At 39.0% G+C, this 23,447-nt stretch overlaps 1 protein-coding gene and 1 pseudogene across 1 annotated transcript; both read left to right on the forward strand.

The window, feature by feature from the left end:
* The first annotated feature begins 11,688 nt into the window (after nucleotides 1–11,688).
* LOC148297887 (uncharacterized) lies at nucleotides 11,689–13,094 on the forward strand. The gene is made up of 2 exons (XM_088248814.1): nucleotides 11,689–12,914; nucleotides 13,031–13,094. The coding sequence occupies exons 1-2, from the start codon at nucleotides 11,689–11,691 to the stop codon at nucleotides 13,092–13,094; spliced, it is 1,290 nt and encodes a 429-aa protein (XP_088104940.1).
* A 978-nt stretch (nucleotides 13,095–14,072) lies between these two features.
* Nucleotides 14,073–19,989, forward strand: LOC148297888 (uncharacterized; annotated as a pseudogene).
* The last annotated feature ends 3,458 nt before the right edge of the window (nucleotides 19,990–23,447 follow it).

The raw sequence follows: 23,447 nt of genomic DNA on the forward strand, positions 1-23,447 counted from the left end.
AGAAGATCAGAGAATGAGAAGAATACTTTTTGTTGACAATGAGAATGCAAAGATGTTGTTGCCCACCCGAGAGAGAGAGAGAGAGCGTTGGACTGGACTTATAACATATGTAGGTGTTTTTTGTTTAAAAAAAATTTGGAATGGGCGGGCACCCATCCTGCCCTGTGCACAAAACGGCCCCTGGTTTTAGGTACATAAACAAATATTAGTAGGAGCTGTTATGATAAGCCCATGTAGAGTTGGTTTTGATTAGGTTACTATCCACAAAGTACAAGGCATAGTTAGTCAAAACATGTTTCGAAGACTTCTCATCATACTATTATAACTTGGGGAGCATCTTTTTAATCTTTATTGTGTCTCTTTCATTTCCCATTTGTTTGTGCGTGGCAAAGGATCGTCTGTCGCGCATGAGTTTTGCTTTGAATAAAATGATATTTGGTGTTAATGGTGCATGCACAATTAATTTGAACTTGAATATATCTAATCTATTATCTACTGTGTTTTCCAAAATGGCTGCTATTGCATCGTTCAACTTATTGACAATCATTCACGGCGTTCAAAAACAACACAATACTAATTCAACACTCGAGAGCACCCTTTGTTCATTGGCGTTGAATCTCATAAATAAAACATCCAAATAGTCCTCTTCTGGTTTGTTTAATCTCTTAGGTCAGAGATTCTAACAGTCTTAGTCCAATACATACGGCACTCAAACTTCTCCCCCAGCCTCTATCCCTGTAGTCCTATATAAACGAAATAGCATCTCTAATCCTGAATAAAGTTGTGCCATCTTATAAAGTTGAGAGGAAGATATCAGATATTAGAAATCACCACATTTCCATAATGTCATCTCCAACGAGATTGTTAGGGGGTTATGTTATTCTTCTGGTTCTGCTTTTGGTGGGAATGGCATCAATGGGAAGTTGCGGCAGAGTTTTGAAGGAAGTGGAATTTAAAAGATCGATTCAAGGCATGCTTCCAAGAGGGCCAGTGCCTCCTTCGGGACCTTCTCCATGTCATAACAAGCTCAGCCCCTACCGGCACACGGAGCAATCTTATCAAGAAGATTATGTCATATGTCCATAATTAACCCTATAAGTCCACAGAAAAACCAAAAGCAGTACTTTTCTTTTCTTCCTTATTCTTTTCAATTTCTTTCTGGGAAATTAGTGATTTTATCTGTGCAGAGTTGGACTTGGAAGTATAACATAGTTATAGTTTCCACTTCCAAGAGGTTATTGGAATTCAGATACAAAGTGGAGGGCAAGTTTCGAGCACCTTTTGTTTGATTTCATGTTAATGTAGAAAACATACCAGCTGTTTTATAATTTTACTTGTTGGAAGCACATGTACACCTCCTCAAAATGTACAGACATATATATATATATATATATATATATATATATATACCTTTTTAATGTTTCAGCTTCTGTCTGTGTGCATGATGATATGATACCGTATGGCAGTGGCAGCCTGACTGCCTGAGGCTCTGAGCCTATTATTATTGCTGCCAAGTATTTTCTGACTTTTAGCGAAATGAAGAAAACAGAGGAAGAAGCAAGTTGCTAGGCTAGAGTGCAAAGAGGACGTAAAGAAATTGTTTTCACTCAATCTGTCTGGATACGGCCCAAAGTTCTGAAGTATTTATGTGCGGCCCATTATATTGGAAAGTTAGATGGGCTGTATTAAATATTTGAGATGAGGAGATAAAATGAGAATGTTTCAGAACAGGATATCAAGAAATGAAGCTCACTTAATAAAATATAAATATTCTTCTGCCAATAATGTTTTTTTTTTTTTTTTGATAGAAACTCGACAAAACGAGGGAATTCTGCCGATAATTATAATAATTTATATTTGTCCTCTTCTTTGTTAACATTTGCTCACCAACCAACTCGACGGCTCTCGGAATTCTGCTACTGGTGATATTGGTGCTGGTGGTGTTATTCGCAACTCTGATGGGGATTGGATTGCTGGATTTGCAGCCAACTTAGGCAAGGGTCAGATCCTTGATTCAGAGACTTGGGGGCTGGTTTTTGGGCTTAAACTTGCAGTTGATCGTGGGATCTCTAACCTCATTGTGGAAATGGATTCAGCAACTACTATACAGCTTATTCAAGCTCCTGATTACAGTAATTTCCACCCCCTTGCTGGTGTGATTTGCAGCTGTAAGGATTACATGGGGAAAATTAATAATTGTGTTGTCAGACACATTTATCGTGAGAAAAATTGCGTTGCCGACTGCTTAGCTAAGTCAAGTTACAATGTAGAGCTGGGAGTTCATCTCTTTGATAATGCCCCCGAGTGGGTGAGATCAACTCTTGCAGATGATAGTGCTGGGGTTCACAGAACCCGCCTAGTTTGTATTGATTTGTTTTAGTTGTTGTTCCTGGGGCTTGGCCCCCCTATCTCACCAAAAAAAATTGCATGTATAAAACTATCAGAATAAATTAATAATTTCTCCCAATTTAGAGTACAAGTATAAAGGTGTATATGAAAAAAGACAATGCGACAAATGATATTATTGGGCTAAAAGTCAGAGTGTAATGATTTTGGTGAATATTAAACTAGTACTAAACCCACCTTCTCGGGTTCCATTATGGGAATTCCATGAATGAACGGTCCAAAATAAATGGACCCGTTTACTTAAAGCTTCGTTGACGGTCGCCTACCAGCATTGTCTCATTCATCCTTCTTTTAACAACATATATTATTAGCTAGGGAAGAAAACAGATTTTTTAAAGAGAATTTGGTTGTCATCAATTATATATAAAATCAAGAAAACAAGGTAACGATTCATGGAGCCGTTGGATTTTACGTTTTTTATTTTTGGGTACTAATCGTTGCAGTTTTTATATAGTGATGATGAAAAGGTTCGTACTGAGGGTTCTGATTTGAAATACTAAAACCAGTAATGAGAAAGAGACGTAAGGAAAAATCTTTTGGACATGTAGACCCAACAAACACGATGCCAGTAGTTGGTGGGGGCTGTGTGTCCATGGGGGGTTGGTACAGTTTCTCTACACCAAACAAAACAAACACACTATCTACATATGAAATGAAACCCAAATTAAAAATCAAAATTATAATCTGATGCACAAACCAAAGCTCTCTGCAGTGAAAGGCGCATGATATGCAGTTTTGATTCGAACCTATTAACCTTGATGTTAACATCCCCACCCACTTCTATACTATATATATATATAAGTTAAGTTCATTGAATTGTCCATATATGCGTGCGTGCGTGCGTGAGCCTAGCTATCAACTTGATTGATGCTTCTCTCTTCCTAATTAGGAGTGAATTAATCCAAATTCTCTCTTCCTCCAACTTGATTGATGCTTCAACATTTCCAGCAAATAGTGGATGGATGGGAGGATTTACACTTCAACCACAAAAACTTTTTAGGGTTTCTAGGTCCATTTTCACTAAGATATAATGGATAGAGGACACCCATTGTCTATTGTTGATTGCAGTCCCCAAATCTAGCCATGTGGCAAAGTAAGTGTATTTTACGTCCACAAGAGTTAAGATATGTCATTAAAGTGAAAAGGCAAATACATCAAACATGCTTCTTTAATGCAGAGGTTTTTGGGTTTCAATTTAACTTTGAATACTATAAATTTGGAGTATTCGTCAATTGCAGCGCAGGTGTTGTGAGGCGTATACCTAACCTACCTATAATAGTATAGGTAAGGTTTGGTGAAAATACCTGAAGCATATATAAGTTCCAAAATTTTTTATATATATATTACTTGGAGCATAAGACGTGTGCGTCCCTTTGGATGCAAATAAGTGATATTTCGGTGGATCTGTATTTTAGGTTTGAGTACAAGTGCTTCTTGTCTGCTAAATGAGAGTTTTTAGGTTTTTCTGGCATGTGCGTAATTCTCTGTAGATCAAACCAATTTATTTTTGTGTTTGGTCACTAGAGATGTTGTACTCATATTTGGCATTGCGGCTACTCTGTACTTTTTTCTGTCTTATTAATAAAATTACTATCGCTTTTAATAAAAAAATGAAATGAAAAGAAAAAGTGCTGGGATCATAAATATATATATAATATAATAAGTGCTGGGTCCAACCCTAAACCCTTATTACTATATTAAGTAATGTATATAATGTAGGCTCCATTGTCAGTGAAAAGAGAGAATAATAGTTAGTGTAGGCTCCATATAGGAAGTTAGGAAGTTAGGAACTGTACTTGGTGGATTGGGTAATTCGTAAATTTTTACCATCTTAATTAGTAATGAATGTAAATTATTAGCAATGTCAAAAAAATAAATTTGTAATGGACTTAATCAATACTAATGCCAACCATGAATAGACGTAAGCAGTAATTACATATACAAGCAATAGCAATACACCTACAGAAATAAGATCATAATACACTTACTGCATACAAAATGAATAAATAAAGTTAAATAAACCGATTAGGTATGTTAAATATGAATTTTTTTGTTAAATTTAAAAAAAAATTCCAAATTAATTCCTACATCCATTTGGAGATCTTTCCAAATTCAAGTGTGTCATTAGTTACAATCCAATTAAAAATTGTTTCTATATTAGTTCCTATATTAATATACAAAATGAAATTAGGCTGGGTTTGGGGTATTTTAGGAATCGAGAAAGTACAATAAATTCGATTTTGTGCTTGATTAGGTAACTTGCTGAATTGGATCCTAGTCATCGAATTTTATTTAGAAAAAACAGGATTTTATTCAAACTAAAATAAAGAGATGGATTGTAGTTGAGGAAAAATGACTTTCAAAGAATTAAGCTAAATTTACTATTATTTGTTTCTTGCCATGATTAATTTATTCACATTCGTTGGAAGATGCCAGAAAAAAGAAATTCACTATAGCTTTTCCAAGAGGATTTTAGATGGTTTATTGCAGTCTCGTTATCTACACTACTACATTTTTCTATTTGCGCGACGATAGTTTGCGCGACGAAGGACAACTCGTCGCATAAAAGATCATCGCGCGACGGATAATCATATGCGTAGCGCAAACAAGAGCGACGAAGAACTTTCGTCGCATAAAAGATCCTCGCGCGACAGACACTCATATGCGTAGCGCAAATTAGCGCGACGAAGAAATTTCGTCGTATAAAAGGTCATCGCGTGACGGACAATCATATGCGTAACGCAAAATAGAGCGACCAATACATTTCATCGCGCAAAACAACTTTGTGCGACAGAAAAACGACCGTCGCGTAAAACAAGGGGAAAAAACCGCGAACAAATATTCTGGCGCCTAATTCTTGTGCGACGACTAAACTCGTCGCAAATGACATCTTTGCGCGACAAAACATTATCCGTCGCGCAAGGTACGATATACAAAACCATTAATCCTAAGCCTTAATTTTAATTTTGCCATCTAAATCATATGTTTTTCATTGATTTTAGTGAAGATCATCATTCATACCCTTTTAATTATGGGAATGGTTGAGGAGAATCTTTTTGTATGGTTATCAACCTCCATACGAATAAATTTCAGGGTTATCAATTTCCCTACAAAGAGAACAGCGCGAAATATGTTTTGAAACTAAAAAGTGTTCATTCAACTCTACAAAACTATTTTCAACGATCCAACCGTTAAACGTGTTTGAGATTGTATACCCCAAAAATCGCAAATAACAAATATTCAGAGATCTAGAAATGGGACAAAATATTCAAATGATATAAATGAACACATTTGCACGACAACTATTTGCGCGACGATGATATATTCGTCGCACAATGATGTTTAGCGCGACAACAAAATAATACGTCGCGCATAATAAATAGCGGGAAACAAATAGTGTTTCATACTTGCGCGACGGAAATTCTAGTCGCGCTAGGGTGTAATGCGCGACAAACACAATTTTCGTCGTCGCGCAAAAAAACAGCGGGAAAAAAGCCGCGGGTTTATCGCTTTGGCGCAAAATGATTGCGCAACGAACTTTGCGCGACGATATAATCGTCGCGCGAATGCATTGTATTCTTGCGCGACGACTATTTGTATTTGAGCGACGGATATATGTGTTACGTCGATACAGCTGCACCAAAATGGATTCAGCTGCATCCTCAACTTGTGATACTCGCAAGTGCACGAGCCGTTCGGTAGTATAGCGTATGTAAGTGCGAGGTCGATCCCACGAGGATTGGTGATTGAATGATCCAATTTAGTTTCCCTACACAAAATAAAAACAAAAACAAAGAACATAAAACAAGGAAGAAAGAAATAAGTAACTCAAGCAAATAAGTTCCCAAGTTCAATTAGATTAATGGATTGGTTCTAGCTAAAGTATGATTAAGCCATGGTGTGTGGTCATAACCTTGTGTTCCTAATTCCCTAATTTGATCATTTGTTGTCTAACCTAAAATTAAGCATTAGGAACCCATTAAGCATAGAAGAACAATTTAAACAACCAAGCATGTATCTAATCCCTGTTGTCGAATGTCCACACATACTCTTCCTATTCATAGTTCAATTCGAATTAAAGCATGGTGTCTACTCTTAATTCAAACCAAGATAGCTAACATGCAAGCCTAAATGGTGATCAATCATTCAAACTAGCATATTAACTTATAAGCATAATGAATAAGAACAAAAACCATAATTGAAACTTGGAAACTAATCAAACTTGAAACTAAAGAAAAGAATGTACATTACAAGAAAAATAAATTACAACTAAGAAAACATTAAAGAAAGCTAGAATTGAGAACTAGAAAGCAAAACTAAGAGAATTTGAGGGAGAGAAGGGAAGGGAGCTCTAGAGAAGTGTTTGAGAGCTCCCCCCCCTTGGGGTGTGTTTACAAGCTTAGAGAACTTCCCTATTTATAGGCCTAGGGGAAGTGAAAATCTGAATTCAATATGGCTAATGCATACAACACTTGTTTTATAAAATCTGAAATGGTTGATGCACTTGTATTAGAAAATCTAAATTGGGTGATGCACTTGTATTAGAAAATCTTGAATTGGTTGATGCACTTCACCAATAGATCCCACCAGCAGCCCTAGCTCATCTTCATGTCACCATGACCAAGCTTCCAACCAGAAATGATAGCTCATACCTAGCTCACCATGACCAAGCATCCAACCAGCACATGCTAAGGTCAGCATGACCAGCAACTTCAAGGGCTTACAACTTGGGCTTCTCTTAATCAAATTAGGACTTTAAGCACTCTAAATTGAAGTTCAGAATGTCTTCTTTCCAGCCATATGTTATTTGGGCCAATCCAAGGTCGGAGGAAGAAGTTAAGGCCGAAACAAATTGCTAACTCATTTTCCGCGCTGATAAGATCCATCCTGAGCATGGTTCTGTGTTTGCTAGGTAACGGACTCCAGATTTATCCAATGGGGCTGAATTTTGGATATGTTATAGTACACACCAATTGGAAAACTTTCATGAATAATGTGGCCTCATTCGAGCTATGTAGGTTGTTGAAACAAAGCTTGCAATATGACCTACGGAACTGGACTGGCAGGGGGCTGTAGCCAAAATGAGTTTGTCTTTAAGCTCTTCATCCATTCATCCAAATTAGGCCTTAACATGCTTGAATTGCATGAATTATGCTCTCTTGCTCTATTTGCCTACAAAACACACAAAGGGAGGCAAATAACTTAGAAATCTAAGAAACTAAGCAAAAGAAGTAAGTAAATAGGGCATGTATATGTATGAAATTATGAGCTTAACAATATGCGCGACGGTTAATGTTTAATCCGTCGCGCAAAAATGGATGTCGGCATCACCATGCGCGCCGGGGAAGGAATTTTGCGGGACGGCAAATACGTTTGCGCGTCGAATAATATGCGACGAAAATTGTTATTTGTCGCGCAATGGCTTGCGGTTTTGCGTGACGAAAATATACATCCGTCGCGCAAAATCGTCGTTTATTACTTATTCAGTTTCAGCCATGGCAGAGGCAAACTGCAAAAAAATTGCAGCTTGCCTCAGCCACTCTCTCCCTCTATCTCGAACGTCATATGCCAAGCAAACGCATCAATCTCATTTCGTTTATGAGTTAAACTATTTCTGCCTCCGGTAAGTTCATTGATTATGTATTTTTTGTCGTTAGTGTAAAAATATTACTGTAAATTCATACTAACGCCATTAATTTCGTTGTATATAGGGATATTATATGTGATTAGCGATTGGTGGAGAACGATTGCGAATGTATTATATAAAATTAATTACATTATGTTTAAATTGTGTTGTGAAATTATATTTATATTATGTTGTTCAGTTATGCACGTTGATGTACGAAGTTAATTGAAATTAACTTCATACATTTTTTTTTTGTAAAGCTTAGTTCCCGTTCGAGGTTAGTTGGACCGCGCATGGGTGGGTAAACCACGACTACGGTCCAATTAATTCTTGAATTGTCCCATATTTTGGACAGTTTGGAAATGCATAGTCGTGTCACGTAGTTTACAGCTACAGGATTAGGTTTCGATTGTGGAGATTTCGGTGTCATCTCGGTACGTTCTTCGGGTGGTACGTAGGTATTTTATATCTACGGTACGCCTCAAGAACTGTACCGAGATGCTGCCGAAATTCATCCACGTCGAAATCTAATCTCATGTAGTTGTAAATTACGTGACATGACTATGCATTTCCGAATGGGATAGGGCCCTTACCGGAGGCATAAGGTGACGTTATGATTTTGTAAGAATACAACATGATTGTTGTATTGTGATTGTGGTTCCAGGAATTATGAGCAGAAGGTGGATACAGAACCCTAACAGGTGCGCAGACGAATACTTGGATGGAATCGAGGACTTTATTCACTTTGCACGGTCACACAACCCGGGTGCAACTAGAATTCGGTGTCCTTGTAGGAAGTGTAACAACATGTTGTGGGAGACAATTGAAACTGTTCGATTTCATTTAGTAAGGAATAGAATGATTGAGACATACAGCACTTGGAACCATCACGGGGAACAATTAGACATTGCTTCGTCTTCAAGGGCCACAAGAGTGGACAATGTTGAACCTATTGTGGAACCTAATGAACAAGTCATGGATATTATAAATGATGCTTTTCCATTTGCATCGACGAGCAGCAATCAGCAAGGGGAAGATGATGTGCCTACACCAACGGATAGTGCAGAGTTTGAACAGTATGAAAAACTATTAAGAAATGCTAACCAAGAGTTATATCCGGGGTGCGAGAGCTTTTCCGTTCTGACGGCCATTGTGGAGCTAATGCATGGAAAAGTAAAGTACCGTATGTCGAACCTGAGTTTCGATTACTTTTTGGGGGTTTTCAAGAGAATGCTTCCGACGGACAATTGTTTGCCGAAAGACCACTGATCGGTTCATAATTGTATATTATTTCTTACCCTTCTAGCTTATGATTTGGTTATGTTTTTGAGTTAAACTTGTGCTTTTAATCCTTTTTGTGTTTATCTTTCAGTTAATTGAGCTTTAGGTAACAATGATGGCTTTGGAGAACATAATTCATGCAATTCAAGCATGTTAAGGCCTAATTTGGATGAATTGATGAAGAGCTTAAAGACAAATTCATTATGGCTACAGCCCCCTGCCAGTCCAGTTCCGTAGGTCATATTGCAAGCTTTGTTTCAGCAACCTACATAGCTCGGATGAGGCCACATTCTTCATGCAAGTTGCTCCAATTGGTGTGTACTATAACATATCCAAAATTCAGCCCCATTGGATAAATCTGGAGTCCGTTACCTAGCAAACACAGAACCATGCTCAGGATGGATCTTATCAGCGCGGAAAATGAGTTAGCAATTTGTTTCGGCCTTAACTTCTTCCTCCGACCTTGGATTGGCCCAAATAACATATGGCTGGAAAGAAGACATTCTGAACTTCAATTTAGAGTGCTTAAAGTCCTAATTTGATTAAGAGAAGCCCAAGTTGTAAGCCCTTGAAGTTGCTGGTCATGCTGACCTCAGCATGTGCTGGTTGGATGCTTGGTCATGGTGAGCTAGGTATGAGCTATCATTTTTGGTTGGAAGCTTGGTCATGGTGACATGAAGATGAGCTAGGGCTGCTGGTGGGATCTATTGGTGAAGTGCATCACCCAATTTCAGATTTTCTAATACAAGTGCATCACCCATTTCAGATTTTCTAATACAAGTGCATCAACCATTTCAGATTTTATAATTCAAGTGTTGTATGCATTAGTCTTATTGAATTCTGATTTTCACTTCCCCTAGGCCTATAAATAGGGAAGTTCTCTAAGCTTGTAATAACACCCCAAGGGGGGGAGCTCTCAAACACTTCTCTAGAGCTCCCTTCCCTTCTCTCCCTCAAATTCTCTTAGTTTCTCTTTCTAGTTTTCAATTGTTGTAATAAGATCATTCTATTAAATTTTCTTTGTACTAAATATCAAACACTTTTCCTTTCTCTTCTTCTAAATTCTTCAAATGCTCTCTTCTCCAAACACTTCTCCCATTTCCTTCATCAAATTCTCTAAAGCTTTCAAACACATGTTCTTCCAAAATCCTCAAAGTTCTCAAACATCTCTCTACTTCCCTTCTCTTCCAAAAGTCTCCATGTCTCAAACACTTCACAAACACATTTCTCTTCCTTCCCTAAGTTCTCAAATTCTCCAAGTTCACAAACATCCTCCAAGTTCTCAACCACTCTCTTCCAAATTCTCAAAGTTCCTAAACACTTTCTTCCAAAATTCTCTAAAGTTCCCAAACACTTTCTTCTCCCTCCTCAAAGTTCTCAAACACTTCCTTTCTTCCTCAAAGTTCTCTTAGTTTCCTTAATGTTTTCTTAGTTGTAATTTATTTTTCTTTGTTATGTAAATTCTTTTCTTAAGTTTTCAAGTTGAATTAGTTTCCAAGTTTCAATTATGGTTTTTGTTCTTATTCATTATGCTTATAAGTTAATATGCTAGTTTGAATGATTGATCACCATTTAGGCTTGCATGTTAGCTATCTTGGTTTGAATTAAGAGTATACACCATGCTTTAATTCGAATTGAACTATGAATAGGAAGAGTATGTATGGACATTCGACAACAGGGATTAGATACATACTTGGTTGTTTAAAATGTTCTTCTATGCTTAATGGGTTCCTAATGCTTAATTTTAGGTTAGACAACAAATGATCAAATTAGGGAATTAGGAACACAAGGTTATGACCACACACCATGGCTTAATCATACTTTAGCTAGAATCAATCCATTAATCTAAATTGAACTTGGGAACTTATTTGCTTGAGTTACTTATTTCTTTCTTCCTTGTTTTATGTTCTTTGTTTTTGTTTCTATTTTGTGTAGGGAAACTAAATTGGATCATTCAATCACCAATCCCTGTGGAATCGACCTCGCACTTACATATGCTATACTACCAACGGTTCGTGCACTTGCGAGTATCACAAGTTGAGGATGCAGCTTAATCCATTTTGGTGGAGCTAAATCTACGCAACAACCACAGACAGGCTCAGAAGATGTTGAGTGGTCTTGGATTGGGTTATGAAAAAATCCACGCTTGCAAAAACAATTGCATGTTATTCTACAAAGAGTATGAATCATTGGATACATGCCCTATATGCAATGAGTCGAGGTTCAAACAGAAGTCTCAGAATAGAATGACTAAGGTTCCACAAAAAGTCATGCGTTATCTGCCCCTGAAACCAAGATTGCAGCGATTGTATATGTCGACGCATACTGCCACAGACATGAGATGGCATAAGGAAAAACGGGTAGACGACGATGTGATGCGGCATCCTGCAGATGGGGAGGCATGGAAAGAGTTCGATCGAACGTTCCCCGAGTTTGCTGCTGATCCCCGAAATGTTAGGCTGGGACTTGCCACTGACGGATTCAATCCGTACGGGGTTCTAAACCAACATCACAGTACTTGGCCGATTTTCGTATTCCCATATAATTTGCCGCCTTGGAAATGCATGAAAAAAGAGTACATGATGATGACTGTTTTGATAAATGAGGATCCTGGCAGGTCAATCGATGTGTACTTAAGGCCGTTGGTTGATGAGCTCAAGGATTTATGGACAAACGGTGTGCGCACGTACGATAAATCCACTGGGAAGATGTTCACTTTGAGAGCGGCAGTTATGTGGACTGTGAATGATTTTCCCGCATATGCAATGGTGTCGGGATGGAGCACAAAGGGTTATATGGCATGTCCTGTATGCAAGGAAGATGTGACTTCTGGTTGGCACGCTGGAAAAGTGTGTTACCTTGAGCATCGAAGATGGTTGCCATGGGATCACGAGTGGCGGGAAAAGGATAAAGAGTTCGACGGGAACAAAGAGCATCGTGCAAGACCTAGAGAATCGTCCGGTGATCAGATCTTGGATCAGCTTAACCATTTGGATTTTGCTCCGTTCGGGAAAACTGTTAGTCGAACCAGACCTGCTACACATATGAACTGGACGCACAAGTCTATGTTTTTTGAGCTCCCATATTGGTCGAAACTAAAATTGAGGCACAATCACGACGTTATGCATGTTGAGAAAAATGTGTTTGACACATTGATGGGAACGATTCTAGATATCAAGGACAAGACAAAAGACACGATAAAAGCTCGTCTTGATTTAGAAAGAATGGGCATACGAAGGGGTTTATGGCTGAAAAGGGGCAATGATAAAGCTATAAGGGATCTTGCGTTTTTTTCCATGAAACCGAATGACAAAAAAGAGTTTCTACAATTTGTGTCGTCTGTAAAGTTTCCTGATGGGTATGCTTCTAATATCGCACGTTGCGTGAATGTTGACGGGGGTAAATTTACCGGACTCAAGAGTCATGACTGCCATGTGTTTATGCAACGCCTACTTCCTGTTGGGATTCGACACCTGTTGCCGGAAGATGTAGTCAAGCCAATCATATTGTTGTCCAGATTTTTTTCCCAACTGACGGCAAAGACATTGCAAAAGACAGACATTCATCAGTTGCGCGATGACATTGTCCAAGTCCTATGCAAGTTTGAGATGATATTCCCTCCGGCTTTCTTCACAAGTATGATCCACGTGATGGTTCACTTGCCAGAAGAGGCATTGCTTGGGGGTCCAGTCAACTATCGCTGGATGTATCCTATAGAAAGGTATATAACTTGGCATCATTTCTGTATGCATCATTGGTTCGTATTCTTGCTACTTCCTGATTTTCATCTTTTCATTATATTTTGGCAGGCTTCTCGGAGAGCTGAAAAGAAGCGTACGCAACAGAGCGAAGCCCGAAGGATCAATTGTAGAGGCTTGGATTCAATATGAGGCGCTGACTTTCTGTGGAATGTATTTAAAAGATGTGGACACGGCTTTCAATCGACCTCAGCGCAATAATGACGGAGGTGTGAGAAATGAGCAACTTTCTGTTTTTTCTCAAAGCGCACGATCCTTTGGAGATCTTGTACAAGGGGAGTCATTTTCCAGGAAAGATATGGAGGTAGCTCATTGGTTCGTATTGAACAATTGTGATGAGATAATGGCATACTTAGATGAGCATGAAGAGATGATGAAGCGAGAACATCCATCACATTTGTATTCCAAGAAACACTGTGAATTATTTCCAAAATGGTTCTTGCAATATGTAAGTTATAAGTATTTTGTAATTGACCTATATATTGTAGTATTTGAAATTATCAAACTAACATTTCCATACTATTGAATTTTTTTTTTAATAATATTAGGTGACCAAGTTGAAATCAGAGAATTCCCCCACTTACAGTGAAGAGTTATATAACTTAGCATTCGGCCCACTTCGGGCTGAATTGTTCTCGGGTTGCCATGTTAACGGCGTCAAGTTTTTGGTGAGTGCACGAGATGACAAGTTGTGTACGCAAAACAGCGGTGTCCATGTTCCAGGTGGAGGCGAAAGTACAGACATTGATTTCTATGGCAAACTCACCACTGTCGTGCAATTGCTTTACAAAGACCGATACCAAGTGATCATGTTTAAGTGTCGATGGTTTGATACGAACCAAAATAGGCAGGGAAGTATTAAAATCGATCATGGGTTATTATCTGTGAACATGAGCAGAACTTGGTATGATGACGACCCTTACATTTTGGCAACCATGGCAAAACAGATTGTCTATCTAGATGACCCTAAAGCAGGGAGCGGGTGGAAAGTTGTTCAGCAGATGGGTCAGAGGAATGTGTATGCTATACCAGAACTAGACCCATCTGACAACGACGTCGACGTTGCTGACCAACGTTTCGAATCTTCCATGGAACATGATGCACAAACACTTCGAGATACAATTGTCGTACAGGAACCTTTTCAGCTTGAAGGAGTGTCTCCAAGAGAAATACCGATTCAGTCAATTACAATTGACCTCGGTTATCTTCCGCGATACGATCCAACCGTGGGCCCGAACAATGATGATGATGTACTTGAGGAGGATGAGGAGGAGGAGGAGGAAGAGGAAGATGAGGAGGATGATTGGGAGACCGACAGTGATCATAGCGACGAAAACGAAGATTATTATAGTTCAGATGATGAATAATGTAAAATATTTGCGACTTGCCATGTAAAACATATTAAATGATTATCCAAACCTTAAATATTTGTTTGAATATTGTTCGAATATTTGTGGAATGTATATCCAAACCTTCAATATATGTGGGGAACTTTGTAACGTGTTTGCAACGTTTTTCGTTTCTTTTATTGAATTCTGTTCATTTTTGGTCCGCTTTACGTTCTTTGTTTTTCTGTGCTGAATCCAACCGTATAAATAACATGAAATTTGGACATATGGTTAAGAAGTTATGGATTCAAAACTGAACAGATGTTATAAGTGGTAATCAGCCAATTACAATCTGTCAAAAAACGACCGGTCGTCTACACACCGGTCGTTGACTTTGCGAGACGAACATTTGGTCCGCGTCGCACAATCACACTTTGCGGGACGAACATATTGGTCGCGCATAATAAGGTTGGAAGTTAAAAAAAAAATTAGAATCTGTGGAAAAACGACCGGTCGTCGAAACTAAACGACCGGTCTTTAAATTTGCGCGACGTACATCAATTGTTGTCGTCGCGAAATCATACTTTGGGGGACGGATATTGTCGTCGCGCATAATAAGGTTGGAAGTTAAAAAAAAAAATTAGAATCTGTGCAAAAACGACCGGTCGTCGACACTAGACGACCGGTCGTTAAATTAGCGCGACGAAATTTAATTGTTGGCGTCGCACAATCATACTTCGAGGGACGGATATGTTCGTCGCTCAAAATAGGTTGGAAGTAAAAAAAAAATTAGAATCTGTGCTTAGAATCTGTGCAAAAACGACCGGTCGTCGACACTAGACGACCGGTCGTTCAATTCGCGTGACGGAGTTAAATTGTTGGCGTCGCACAATCATACTTGGAGGGACGGATACATTCGTCGCGCAAAATAGGTTGGAAGTTTTAAAAAAAAATAGAATCTGTGCAAAAACGACCGGTCGTCGACACTAAACGACCGGTCGTTAAATTCGCGCGACGAAATGAAATAGTTCGCGTCGCACAATCATACTTGGAGGGACGGATATATTCGTCGCGCAAAATAGGTTGGAAGTGAAAAAGAGCAATTACAATCTGTGAAAAAACGACCGGTCGTCTACGCTGGACGACCGGTCTTTACATTTGCGCGACGGATAATATTTTCAAAATCGCACAATCTTTCTTTGCGGGACGGACATCGTTGTCGCGCAAAAGCAAATATGTGATAATAATGTTAAAAATCATCTTTGCGCGACGAGTACGATTTATCGGTCGCGCATTGTTCCAAATATTACAAAAATTTACGAATTAGATAAATCATCTTTGCTCGACGAACATGATTATACGTCGCGCAAACCTTCAGAGACGAACAAGGAGCTCATTCGTCGCCCAAACCAAGTTTTTAAATTTTATTTCTTTTATATGGCATGATAGTTAAGAAATTAAACAAACTATCCATTAGTGTAAATAATTTTAAATGAAGATCAACTCCAGTAATTGTATTCATATACAGTAAAGGGGTGCACCCATAGAAAATCTTGAACATCGGAGTTAAAATACCCGTTCAATCGTGATTTTTCATATATATATCCGTCGAAAATTGTGGTCCCGTTATGTCATCTAGGACTGTATATTTTTTCCAATTTTTTTTAAGTACGATCTCTACGTTTAAAGAAACAGGTTTGACGGTTGGATCGTTGAAAATAGTTTTGTAGAATGCGTATGTAGCCAATTACTATATATTCACAAACATTAAGAGTTGTTGATGTACTTTTGTTAAATATAACATAAGATGTTGTGGTATCCACTAGTGTAAATATTTTTCAATGAAGATCAAATTCAGTAATTGTATTTATATACGGTAAAGGAGTGCATCCGTAAAATATCATCAAAATCGGAGTTAAAATAACAGTTAAATCGTGATTTTTTGTTTATAACCGTTGAAAATTTTGGTCCGGTAACATCATCTATGAATGTGTATTTTTTTCAATTTTTGGCGTGTACGATCTCTAAGTATAAACAAACAAGTTTGACGGTTGGATCGGTGAAACTAGTATTGTAGAATGCGTAGCCCCATTAAAACAATATACTCACTAACATTTCCATGATTTTCTTGCGCGACGAATAACATTATTTCCGTCGCGCAATAGCTCTGCGCGCGACGTATGAAGCTATTTCCGTCGCGCAATGTAAGTAAGGGTTTCTGGACCAGGTTTCAGGGTTTAGGGTTTATCTTTGCGCGACGTGTTGAAAAAATTATCGTCGCGCAAGTCGCCCAAATTTTTGGCGGAGTTTATCCCGCGAATTAAAAATTCTTTGCGCGACAGGTTAGACTTATTTCCGTCGCGCAATGTAAGTAAGGGTTTCTGGACCATGTTTCAGGGTTTAGGGTTTAGGGTTTATCTTTGCGCGACGTTGTAAAAAATGTCGTCGCGCAAGTCGCCCAAATTTTTGGCGGAGTTTATCCCGCGAATTAATAATTCTTTGCGCGACAGGTTATTTTATCCGTCGTGCAAAGTGCGATATTTATCTTTGCGCGACATTTTACATCTTTCGTCGCGCAAGTTGGCGAAGCTTTTATGAAAAAAAAACGCGCATTTCTGTTCTTCTTCAACCTCTCTCAGCCCCTCTGTCTCTCTCTCCTCGAACCCTCAAATCTCTTAGCCACTCTCTCTCTCGCGTTCAACCTCTCAGCCCCTCTATCTCTCTCTCCTTCGAACCCATTGATCTCTCACCCGGTCTCTCTCCTTCGCACCCCCAAATCTCTCACCCAGTCTCTATCGCAAGCTCTCAGCCCCGCCCCTCATCCTTCTCAGCCGCTCTCTCCTCCGTCCCCACTCATCCCTCTCTCCTCCGTCTCCACTCATCCCTCTCAGTCCCTCTATCCTCCATCCCCACTCATTCCTCTCTGTCCCTGTCTCCTCCGTCCGCTCTCAGTCACTCGCTCCTCCATCAGACGACGGCCCTTCGATTTCTCTCTCGCTCTCCACCGTCGAAACCCATACGGTAAAAGTCCCGACTCTAGCCCCGATTTATAATTACAAGTTTTTGGATTTTTTTTTTCTGAAAGTTGTGGATTAAAATATATGTTAGGATTAAATTTCCGAAATCTGCTGTTTGAATTTGTATATTTATTTTGTAAGTGTTTACATTACTTAGTCTGGTGGTTGGTTAGGATTGCTCCGTTTCAATTTCCTTTTTGTATTGGATTTGCATTTGTGATTTCAGATTTTATTGGAAATGTTGAAATAGTGTTGGATTTGTGATTTTGTATTTGGTTTGGTTTCAGATTTTAAATTTGATTGGAGCACAATTTTATGTTTTCTGTTTTTTGTATTTTGATTGCTTTTCGTAATTTTCTGTTTTTTGTATTTGGATTGCTTTTCAGATTTAATATATGTGCAACTAACCAAATTAGATGTTCATTTTGTTGAGATGAATATTTGTTTCTGTTTTTTTTATTTATATATATATATGTTTTTGTTTTGTTTGCAAACAATGTGCATATGTTATTTTTAATATATATCTGTTTTTGTTTTGTTTGCTTTAAAACAATGTGCATCTGTTTATTATTTTTTTTTTATAAGAATACATGTTTCTGTGTATTTGTATGCTAAATATTGAATTTGCTGTTGATTAGTTGTTGATGTTGTTTTTTTAAAAATAAACAAACATTTTAAGGCAAGGATGTTTTAATTTTAAGACCTTATCAGTTGTGCAGATGTCGAACCTTATCAGACGTCGTAAGACGGTGACGAGTCCTCATAGTTTGCCTCCCCCGATTGCGACGTCAGCTGTCACTGCTCCAGCACAGTTGAACGAGATCCCATCAGTTCCGAACGTCTCCCATGCACAGGCGTCATCAGAGTCCTCAGTTGCGCAGCCTGTTAGCGCCAGGCGGCGTCATCGCCCTCCCCACTTGATCGACACCGCTTCGACCTCTGCTGCTGGTTCGTCGGGTTCTCAACCAGGTAAAGATTTCCTTTACCTACCAATAAACTGTACCATTATTTTTTTTTAATAATTTGTTAATTAACGTTAATTTTAAATATCTTTGCAGCCAAGAAGAACACCCGGGGACCTTGTCGCCAGTTGAGTACGGCGAAGCTCACTCGGGTGACCAACAGTCGTATCAACATCAGATACGACGAGCGTCATCGGGCTGCACCTACTGCGGACCAACATAGCTCATTGGCCCACGATGTTGGTTCAGTCATTCGGACCCATTGTCCGATGAAATGGAAGTCTTGGAAGGCCATGCCTAACGAGGTGCAGATGGAGGTGCGTGGACAGCTGTCGGTATGTATCCTACCTTTTAATTGTTTTCCCTTCCAATTTTATATATTTCTAGTACTTAATGCATGTAATTAATTTATTGCAGATCAACTACAATTTAGAGAATCTCAACGACGATTTGTTCGGGTATATCGATAGACTGTTTGCGGATAGGTACAAGCAGTGGAAGAGCGACCTGCACCACCATTTTCAAGCATATGATGATCCGCAGGTTGCTCTTCTGGAGGGTTGCCCGAAGGAGCTTGAGGGGCGGGAGGATAGTTGGGAGTGGCTCTGTGGTCATTTTCAGGGGGCAGATTATGTGGTATTTTTTTTTTTACTAAGTTCAAAATTCTGTTTTCATTTCATTTTCAACTAAAATATTTTATTTTTTGTATAACAGAAGATGGCCAAAGCAAATAAGGGCAATAGGGCGAAGAAGACTCTTCTCCACCATTCAGGTGCCAGGCCCTTCTCCTATAGGATGGAGGCGCGGCGGTAGGTAATAATTGTATAATTTTTATTTACTTTTTAATGTATTTAATATTAATTTGTTTTTTTTGTACTAACAATTTTTTTTCTCTTGTTCAATTAGGAGGGGTCCAAATTCCCAGAGATTGATGTCTTTGGCGACGTTTATGTTCGACCTGGGAATGAGTTGGCGGAGTCCATTCATGTAAGTAGTCTTTAATTATAATTATTCTCTTACACGTTCAAGTTTCAACTTTATTATATGAATGTTTTAATTAATATTTTATGTTATGTTAAATAGATGACCATGATTGAGAAGAGCCAGTTGGTTCTTCAGTAGTCCGCCTCTCAGCTTCCTCCCGATACGCCGCTCGAGTCCGTGGCTCCTCCACCAGATGCAGGGTTTCATATCTTGACGGAGGCTTTGGAGCAGACTCTCGGGAGGAGGCCAGGGACATATTGTTGAGGGATGGGGAATGCCCGGCGGCGGGAACCTAGATCCCGTTCATCGTCCCAGTCAAACAGTGCTATAACAGCAATGATGGCCCAATTTGAAGCCCGGATGTCCCAGATGGACCAGCTTCAAGCCCGGGTGGCCCAGATGGCCGAGCTTGAAGCAAAGGTGGCCCAGATGGCCGAGCTTGAAGCCCGGATGTCCCAGATGGATTCGTTCTTACAGTCCCTCGCCCAGTCCGGCATTCCCGTACCGTCTTTTGTTCCTTCATCCACCTCTGAGCCCATCCAACCCGAGCATGGCCATCAAACCTCTGCCCCTGTCGACAATGTCCAGATCGGAGACCAAGTAGATTATCAAACAATGTTTGATTAGTTTTCTATTTTCTTTATGACATTTGAAACATTTTTCTTGTATTTGACTCTATATTATGTTATAACAAAAACTTTCTCTTAATTACATTTTTTTATTGTCATTTCATTTAATTATAAAAATAAATAAACCAAACAAAAATTTCCCCAAAAAGAAAAAAATAAATTATCCGTGATGTCGTCGCGCAAAATTTTCCACAGGAAAATACAAACCATTATAATTTAAATGGAGAAACAATATATTTACGTTTGCGCGACGAAAAATGTCGTCCCCTAAAGGCAACGCGACGACGAGAATTTTGTCGCTCTATGTTTGCGCGACAAATGGCATTGTCGCACAGGGTTTGTTCGACAATCTATTCTTTGTCGCGCATAAGACTGCGCGACGAAAGTTCATCGTCGCGCCAGGTTTGTGCGACAGTTATTTTTCGACGCGCATAAAGCTGAGCGACGACCCTTATGCTGCCTCTCAAATGTCTGTGCGACGATGGTAATTCGTCGCACCAGGTTTGAGCGACAATTTTTTTTTCGTCGCGCATAAAGGTGCGCGATAATTCTTATGCCGCCTCTCAAATGTCTGTGCGACGACGGAAAATCGTCGCACAGTTTTGAGCGACGAACACATAATCGTCGCGCGACGAATTGTAGCCGTCCCAGCACTGTTGGTGCAACGAGCTTGTTGCGCGACGAAATGACCAATGTTCTGTCGCGCAAGGGCTTTCTTTACGGACTTCGCGCGACTGAGTTTGCGCGACGGTCATTTCGTCGCGCTGTTATTCGAGCGACTACTTTGTACTTTGCGCGACAAATTTGTCTTCGTCACGCAAACAGTGATATTTAGTAGTGCTATTTGAATTACCACCATTTTTTAAGTAATGTATTAAATTTTTGTTGCAAGATGCCTCATGAATCATTTATATTAGGCTTATTTACTGTTTTACTTCTTGAAACAGGCACTCGGTCTCATTTTATCCCATAAAATTGAAATTTTCTCACTTAACATCCAAAATCTCTTAAAATTGCTAGAAGTTTCTCGCTTTACCACTTACGTTCATTTCCATCCACAAAACCGTTAAGGCCCCGTTTGAGATTGCTTTTTTTGGCCAAAAACCTACTTCACTTTAAAGTTAAGTAGTTTAAGGTGTTTGGTAAAAAGAAAATATCCCGATTATTTTAAAAGCAATGGCCTTTTGACAACATCTTTTAAAAGTAAGCTCTGGGTTGCTTTTCAAAATAAGCAGATATGAACATTTAATGGATTTTTTTAATTCCCAAAATACCATCATTCAATTTAAAAAATGACACCACCTCCACGTCCACATCTAACTCCACCACTTGCACCACCACATTCACTACCTCCACAACCACCGCCGCCACCACCACCACCACCACATCCTCCTCCTCCTCCTCGTCCACCACCACCACCACAACCACAACCACCACCTCCTCCACCACCACGTCCTCCTTCACCTCCACCTCCACCTCTACCTCCACAACCGCCATCTCCACCACCACCAACTCCACCTTCATCACCACCAGAACCTCCACTCCATCACTACAACTACCACCACATGATTAGTACATAACGCTTTTAACATCATATCTATTTTAGTCATTATTCACAGTTACAACAATTTTAAATTAAAATTTACCAAACATTTTTTACACTGTTTTTTGTACTAACAGCACTTTAAAAATATTGTTTACCAAACATGGAGCTGCTTTACTTTACAGCTAATTATTTTCAAAGCACAGTAGAAGCAACTTTTTTTAAAAGTGACAGCAATCCCAAATTGGGCCTAAGTGTGCTGACGCAACATGGTCATTTTAGTAATTTTAGATATTAAAAAACTTTAAAATCCAAATTAGTTATAGAAAACAGATTTTACTGATTTTAAATTTGTTTTTAGTCTGTGTGTGTCCTTAGCTATCCTTTCTAATCAACATTTTCAGCCAGCTTCATTTTCTTGGTATGAACTCAGAGAACCTCAAGACGCCTGACTTCATCCAGCACGCCCATATCTATTTCCCTATCAAATCTTCCAAACCTTCTATGAGCTGGATCAATGTTATTGATTTGGGGGCTTCACAACAATTGATTTGGAAAGCTAAGGATGCTTTAGGGGCAACTCCTCCAATTCGCGAATATGAGCCATTTGTTTCCTAACTCAACCAACATCATCATAGCCAACCTCATTAAATAAGCTTTCCTAACGGTTTAACGGTTTTAAAGTTTTTAATAGCTAAAATTATCAAAATGCTTATGCCACGTTAGAACATTTAACGGTTTTATTGATGAAAATAGACGAAAGTGTTAAAGTGAGACAATTTCAGCAATTTTAAGAGATTTTGAGGGTTAAGTGAGAAAATTTCAATTCTAGATAATAACGTGAACCCGTTTCAGGAGTTACAATAGTAATTAATAAGCCTTTATATTATATATACCAGCAACTTTTGCCCGCAAGCAATCCATGTGTTAATGTCCTCTGAACTTTTTGTTGTTGTTTATTTTATTGTTTAAAGGAGGTGAGTAGTTGAGTTTGAACAAAGGAGTTGCTATGGTTAAGCAAGGAATTAATCTGTTTTTTTGTTTTTTTTTGTTTTGAAGAAATAAACTGTTGATTTTTGTGGGGAAAATTCTGTAAAAGATAAGTTTATGTAAGGACTTCAGAAAATCATCGTCCCCACACCGTACACTTACTGTAGATCCGTCACTGAGCAGAGCACAAATGACATTAATTAGTATAGGTACTTACGAAAATGATGGTTGGCAAGTCTTGGTGATCAGGAGGACTGACAGAATGTGGCAAGATATAGATACAGATAGCTCAAATTGGAAAACCCAAAAAGAGAGAAAAAAAAAAAAAAAAAGGAAAAAGAAAGAAATGGATGGGTAGATAAGAAATGTGATGGAATCATGTGGGGAGGTTGAGGTTGGACACGAACATCCCTCCCTTTTCATTTCATACCTATCAACCATTTTACAATCACACGAGCGCAGCTAACCTCCCTCCCTCCCTCCCTCCCTCCCTCCCTCCTCATCACTACACTTATTTTTTTATTTTTCTTCTTTTTGGTATTAATCTCTCTCTCTCTCTCTCTCTCTCTCCCTTCAACTTCAACTTCAACACTACTCGTCTCGTCTCTCCTCCAATATTTTCCATATCTACTTACTTGACTCTACTCTCCCATCTGTTTGCTTCTCTTACCCTACAAGGACGGCAATGACTAGCGACTTCTTCTGACCAATCTGAACAATTTGACCAAAAGGGTAAATTGGTAAATTGGTATGCGGAAAACAAGGAAAAATAACCCCTCAAATTTAAACAATATGAGCTAGTTGTTAAGGAGGAGGAGGATGGGCATGGGATGCACACAATTCCCCTCCCTAATTTCTCATGTGTAATGTGTTACCCGTGAGTCAAAGTCAAACCTCCTCTCACGTGTCAAACGTAGCTGATG

The sequence above is a fragment of the Prunus avium genome, chromosome 1, assembly GCF_965620075.1.
Source record: "Prunus avium chromosome 1, drPruAviu1.hap1.1, whole genome shotgun sequence".
NCBI lineage: Eukaryota > Viridiplantae > Streptophyta > Magnoliopsida > Rosales > Rosaceae > Prunus > Prunus avium.

Coding starts and splice junctions, on each gene's coding strand:
- LOC148297887 (XM_088248814.1), top strand. CDS start 11,689: ATGCGGCATCCTGCAGATGGGGAGGCATGGAAAGAGTTCGATCGAACG. Junction 12,915..13,030: donor ATTGTCCAAGTCCTATGCAA/GTTTGAGATGAT, acceptor TGTATCCTATAG/AAAGGTATATAACTTGGCAT.